This window comes from Macaca thibetana, chromosome 20 (genome assembly GCF_024542745.1).
Source record: "Macaca thibetana thibetana isolate TM-01 chromosome 20, ASM2454274v1, whole genome shotgun sequence".
Lineage (NCBI taxonomy): Eukaryota > Metazoa > Chordata > Mammalia > Primates > Cercopithecidae > Macaca > Macaca thibetana.
In genome coordinates, this window is record NC_065597.1 from 49,096,436 (window position 1) to 49,103,105 (window position 6,670).

The following is a 6,670-nucleotide window of genomic DNA, read 5'->3' on the forward strand; positions in this document are numbered from 1 at the left end:
GGCCTTAAGTGATCCTCCTGCCTCTGCCTCCTCAAGTGCTGGGATTATAGCTGTGAGCCACTGCGCAAGCCCTATTTTTTTTTTTTTCTCTAACTTTTTGTAAAGATGGGGGTCTCCCTAAGTTTCCCCGGCTGGTTTCAAATCCTGGGTTCAAGCAATCCTCCTGCCTTGGCCTCCCGAAGTGCTGGGATTGCAGGCATGTTCCAACGCTCCTGGCAGCTGAATCTAATCTCGTTTCCCTGGACTGTTCACATCTTTGAAGCGGGTGGACCATGCCCCCTCTCCTCGAGACACTTCCTTGGTTTCTGTGACTGCACATGCTCTCAGTTTCCCTCCCACTTTCCCAGCTGCTCCTTCTCTGCCTCCCTCGCTGGCTTCTCCTCCACATGATCTCAATACCGCGGAGTCCTCAGAGCCCTATCCTGGAGCCTCTTCCCTCCCCTCTCTCCTGTGAGATCTCATGGCTCGAGACACCATCTGTTTACCAATGACCCTGGAGTTCCGCCGCCAGCCGAGAGGCTCCTCTTCTGAACTCCAGACTCTCATTATGATGTCCTCTCTTGACATCTTCACTTGGACACCTAAGCTGCTTCTCAAATGGAAAATAGCCGTGACAGGACTTTTTTTTTTTTGAGACGGAGTCTCGCTTTGTTGCTCAGGCTGGAGTGCAGTAGTACGATCTCCGCCCACTGCAACCTCCGCCTTCCAAGTTCAAGCTATTTTCCTGCCTCAGCCTCCCTAGTAGCTGGGACTACAGGTGTGTGCCACCATGCCTGGCCAATTTTTGTATTTTTAGTAGAGACGGGGGTTTCACTGTGTTGGTCAGGCTGGTCTTGAACTCCTGACCTCAAGTGATCCGCCCGCCTCGGCCTCCCAAAGTGCTGGGATTACAGGCATGAGCCTGTATTCTTGATGTTCTCACCAAGCCTCTTCCCTCCATCGAATCTGCCCATTATACATGCACCTCTGTAATTCCCAAAGCCCAGATCACCCCAGGTTCCCTTCCTCCTCTAACCCATCAGAAAATTCTGTGGATTTGTCTCCAATGTTTGTTTTTACTTTATCTTTGTTTTTAGAGACAGGGTCTTGCTGTGTCACCTAGGCTGAAGTATGGTGACACAATCACAGCTCACTGCAGCCTCAAATTCCTGGGTTCCAGCAACCCTCCCACCTCAGCCTCCCGAGTAGCTGGGACTACAGGCCCGTGACACCATGCCCAGCTAATTTTAGAATTTTTCTTTTGTAGGGATAGGGTCTCATTAGGTTGCCCAGGCTGGACTGGAGCTCCTGGGCTCAGGCAATCCTCTATTTATGGTCTCCCAAAGTGCTGGGATTATAGGTATGAACCACTGTGCCCAGCCTCCTAAATATATTCAGAAAGCACTTTCTTACTTCCCCATCTCCAAAGCTGCCCACCACCATGACCTCCACGTTGGCGTCCTCTATTCCTTCTGGCCTATCACCATTGATTCTCCCAAGCATAGCCTGAAATATCCTTTAAAATGTCAGTCAGATCATACAACTTCCCCCATTTAAGAGCTCTCAAAGGCTTCCCAATTCCATCTGGAACAAAATCCATTCTCCTCGCCATGGGTGCCAAGGTCTACGTGGCCTGGCTGTTCCTGTCCCTCATGCCCTGCCTCTTGTCACTGTCTCCATCATTTGCTCTGCCTCGGCCACACTGAGCCCTCTCCATGCCCCTGCCTACCTGTTGCTCTCAATTTGCTTTGCCCAAGCTGCTGTTACCACCCCTCTCCCCACTGCTGGCTCCTTCTCATTCCCTAGGTCTCAGATGAAATGTCTTCACCTCCCTGTTTACCGTATGCAAAGCGGCTGTCTCCAGCATCCCTGGTAATTTCCTTCGCAGTGGGCTTTGAACCTTGACGATTTGTTCACTTGTGTTTTGTTTGACTCCCTCATTAGATATAAACCCCATGAGAGCAGGGATAGTATTTTCAGTCCAGTTTCTGGTGCTAGCCCACAAAAGCTATGCAATGAAATTTGTTGAGTGAATGAATGAACGAGCACATTGGGCATCTATTATGTACTGGATGCTTTCATGTGGACTGGACTACATTTCCCAGCTTTTCTTGCAATGAGCTGTTCTGGCCAATGCATGTGGGCAGAAGTAAAGGAGGCCATTTCCAGCTTTGCTTCATAAAAACCTCCTGTGTGGTCTCCACTCTTGTTCTACATCTGCAAGCTGGATGCAGAAGATCCAGCAGTGGCCATGGGTGATGATGGAGTCACAAGATGAGAGGAGCCTGGATCCCTGAAAGATCACGTGGAGCAGAGTCTCCTCCATCACCACCCCCTGCCAACACACACATACACAGAACATAAGGCTCTTCTGTGTTGAGCCATTACGATTGCCAAGCTTATTTATTCCAACAGCTTGGCTCACCTTAATTAATACATCAAAACACCAGATGTAGGTGGCTGGTGAACATCACTGTGGGTGATGGGTTTGCTGACAAATTTTCATCAAATGCAGATGTGTTCCCTGTGGGGCTGTCTCTTGCATCGTCCCACAACAGAAGCCGAGGGCACAGTGCTCACACCTCTATTATAGCACATTGCGCTGTCTGTTGGAGCCTGTGTTGTTTTGTCTTCACTAGGCGGCAAGCCCCTCCAGGGACATGGCTGTGTCACATTCATTGCAGTGGCCTCAGCATCCAGTCCACAGGGAGCCTCAGGGGAAATGTACTGAATCCACAAAGGAGTGAACTGGTCACCTGCCCCGCTTCGTTGCCTTTCTTTCCCTACAAATGCCTGAGAAAGTCCAACTCTTTAATTTTACAGAGACCCAAAGAGAAGTGACTTCCCCAGGATCACACAGAAGCGGGATGCACCAGAATTAGCCTGCCCGGGGCTGTGAAACGTGGCAGCCAGCTATTCTAGGAGTGAATCCTGGAGCCTACCAGGGGCTGGAGCAAGGCTGGGAGAGGCGGGGCAGGGTTGGCTGGGGGCAGCCACAGATTCCTCTAAGTCCCCAAGGTGACCCCACCCAGCCTCACTGTCCCACTGCCCCTCCTCCAGCAGCAAAGAAACACTCCAGAGCCTTCCGTCCCACCCTCCCCAGCCAGCACTGGCTCCTGCAGCCTGGGCGGACGCATCACTCAGTATTTTTAGCTTCACCACCTGGCACCTGTGGTCACTGTCTCTGCCCAGCCTGGCCCTGTCCCCTCCCAGGTCTTAAAGGGCCAGAACCTGCCAGCTAGAAAGGAGACCAGCTCCTGCAAACACAGGCTACCATACTCCCAGGGCAGGAGGCGGAGAGATATCCCCTACAGAGTCCCCAGAATCAGAAGTGGGAGATGAAGGGATGAGGGAGGAGGGGGCAGGATTTCACAGCTGCCAACCCTAAGGCCTGTGCCTGTCTCTTTCTGGGGCTTCCCAAACGCTGGTTTGCTTAAGTTGTTCACCTGGAAGAAACTGATCAAAATTACACATCCATCCTAAGGCCTGAAGCTGCAAAATCTCCGAGGCAGGGTCTGGGAGGGTAGTATTTTTTAACAATTCAACTCAGATCATTCCCATGCCCTCTCTCTCTCTTTCTCTTTTTTGAGACAGGGTCTCGCTCTGTTGCCTAGGCTGGAATGCAGGGGCGTGATCATAGCTCAGTGCAGCCTCAAACTTCTGGACTCAAGGGGTCCTCTTGCTTCAGCCCATGGAGTAGCTGGGACTACAGGTGCATGCCACCATGCCTGGCTAATTGTGTGTGTGTGTGTGTGTGTGTGTGTGTTTAGGTGGGGGTCTCACTATGTTGCCTAGGCTGGTCTCGAACTCCTGAGCTCAAGCTATCTACCCGCCTTGGCCTCCCAAAAGTCTGTGGTTACAGGTGTGAGCCACCACACCCAGCCTGATGCCCTGTCTTTCAATATCATATTCGTTCATTCATTCATTCATTTATTCATTCAACAAGCATTTTGTGTGTTCACGATGAACATGGGGTTCTATCATGAGACCATTGCTCTGGAGTTCAAGAAGCCCTTCTGCACCTATTATTCCCTTGCCTCTCCTCACTTGCCCCTGTTTTGCCTCGAGTCTTCTCCATTGCTTGCTTCAGTGCCTATGGGTCAGGTCCCCGGCTCAGCATCCAGGCCCTCTGTGATCTGGCCCCATTCTGCCAGCCTCATCCCCACCATCCACACTTCATTTTTTGTTTGCACCAAGCCTTCCCTCTTGCTGTTCCCGCTGCCTGCGATGCCCTTTCCTCAGCCTCTCTCGCCCCTGGGAGGGCACTTGCACGTTAAGACAGACCTGGTGGGCCTCTGATGGCTCCTGTGGGCAGAGGTGGTCCGTCTTGCCTCCTGACTTCCCGGGCACTGTGCAACCATGCCCATCAAGATGCCCACTACTCTGTGTGGAACTGACCTGTCTTCTCTTTTGTCTCTCCTAGCAGGCTGCGACCCTGTGAGCCGGGTTCCAGTCCCCAGCCCAGGCCCTGGCAGTCTGTGGGTGGCCAGTCACTGTGTTGAACGTTAAGCTGACAACAACCACAGCAGGGAACATCCTCCCATTTCACAGACGAGGAGACAGAGGCCCACGGAGCGGGAACTGTGGACCCAGGGTCCAACAGAGAAAGTCAGGGAGGAACCCGGCCTAGGCTGCAGGAGCCCACGCCTGGCCCGCTTGTCCTGCAAGGGTCCTGGAGGGGAAAACTCGCTTGGCCCACGCCTGCCCTTCTCCCCACCCAGGGCAGGGCAGTGCTGACTCAGACAGTGATGGAGGCGCAGGCAGGCTGGGCTGGAGCAGAGGTGACCCCTGTCTCCCCTGCAGATCACTCCCAGAGCCTGTGGTCACGGCTTGGATAATGCACTTGGCTGGAGCCTGGGTTTCCCTGCAGGTGGGGGTGGGGAGAGCTGGCTAAAGGAACAATGGTCTCTAGGGCATGAACTCCCACTGGGCCCCAGGCACAGCCCTTCCCGCCACATAGCTATGCAGAACTCACACCTGCTCCCACAAACATGTACACAGGCTCACAGTCAGACACGGTCACCCCCAATACCCAGTCACGCAGCCACACAAACCATTCTCTCTCTCTCCCTCCTCTTTTACACACACACACACACACACACACACACAAGCAAATACACATGCACACATTTTCACTTAAGAATTCAACAAAGATGGAACACCTGTTAGGTGCCACTGCCGTGCAGGATGGAAAGGTGGCTCTCAGGTTGGGGTGGGACAGGGACATCCAGGAGGGCTTCCTGAAGGAGGAAGTGTTGCAGCTGGGCCTGGATGGAGGAGAACAGGGAAAGAGAAGTCTGGGCAGAGTTTCACTGGAGGTGAATATAGGGGAACACAGTGAGGTGAGGCGGGGGATGTTGGCCCCAATCACGCAGGCCTTGAATGCTCAGCCGAGTGTCAACTTCATCCCACGGGAGCTGGGAGCCATGGAGGGCTCTGAGCAGGGGAGGGACATGCTCACTGTGGAAGAGGACGTGAAAGCCATTCTGGGGCCAGGGTGGGGGAGATAGGGAGGAGGCTGTGGCAACAACCAGGTAAGAGATCTGAGATCTGAAGCAGGAAGTGGCAGTGGGTGGTAAGCAGTGGACAGAGAGAGATTGACTTGAAGCAAGGTGGCCAGGTCCAGAGACACCCCAGGTCGAGCGCTGTGCCCACCCACTGCCCACCCGCTGGCCACCCACAGGCACTGACCTCCGCAATGGGACTTCTTCCAGCAGCTCCTCCTCCTCCTCCCTGTGGAAGCAGACGAAGCAGAAGGCCGGCACATCATCGACTCCGCAGCCCATGGGCCAGGCCGGAGGTAGCTCCAGGACAGGGCAGGGGTGGCCGGGGGTGGCCTCCACAGCATCGTCGCCAGCCTGGGCAGGAGTCCCCGAGCCAGGGCGCTCCAGGGTCAGCAGCCCGTCAGCTTCGGGGCTCTGCACTTGCCCGCCCGCCACCTGTGCCTTCTCACTCAGGTTGCCCGTCGCCTCGGTGGGTGGAGGAGCCGGGGGCTCTGGTGGGAGCTCCTGTCGTGACCCGCGGGGGTTCCAGCCACGGGGCTGGGCCCTGGGAAGCAGTGTCCAGCCACCTGGACTCCGAGGTGGTTGGTGGGTGGATGGAGGTCCGGCGGTGCCCCCCCACTGCCCCTGTGGAACCCTAGGTCCCCCAGCTGCCCACTCTGTGGCTGTCTGTCAGAGGCAGGACTGGGAGGGCAGGCTCGCAGGTGTCCTGTGCCCCAGTCCCCCTGTCTGTCCAGCCTGTCTGACCGTCTGCTCCTCCCAGTTCAGCCAGCACGGCCGCAGAGGTGGCTTCCCTAAGAAAGTTTGTTCTCCTTGGCTGGGGTGGGTGGCATGGGTGGCCTCCAGGAGAGAGGGTTGGGACCTGCAGCTGAAAGATGGGCAAGGGCCAGGTGAGGTTGGCACGGTGCCCACGCCGTCCTCGAGAAAAGTTCTGACCCCTGGAGTCCCGGTCCCGGCTGTGACTGGCGGCTCTCCCGGCTCGCTGCTCTCCCCAGCTCCAGTGGCTTCTCTGGCAGACTGGCTGGGCTGTGGGTATTAATAGCTCTACATTCACGCTGAGAAGCCTGGAGGTTAACTCCTTCTCTGCCAGAGCTAGGGAGGCGGACAGGGCGGGCGGGTGCGGCCAGGCGGCCTGGCGAAATGGCTTCGGGGAGTGCAGGGAAGGGCGGTGCCTTGATCCTGCCCCCGCT

General features: G+C 55.5%; 1 protein-coding gene across 1 annotated transcript in view; it reads right to left on the reverse strand.

Moving 5' to 3' along the window:
- SBK1 (SH3 domain binding kinase 1) overlaps window positions 1–6,085 on the reverse strand; it is a 63,858-nt gene extending 57,773 nt beyond the window's left edge. Inside the window, exon 1 of the mRNA XM_050773950.1 lies at window positions 5,671–6,085. Coding sequence (XP_050629907.1) covers window positions 5,671–5,765 — 95 coding nt within the window. The 5' untranslated portion in view covers window positions 5,766–6,085. The remainder of the gene's footprint in view (window positions 1–5,670) is intronic.
- Window positions 6,086–6,670: the final 585 nt, after the last annotated feature.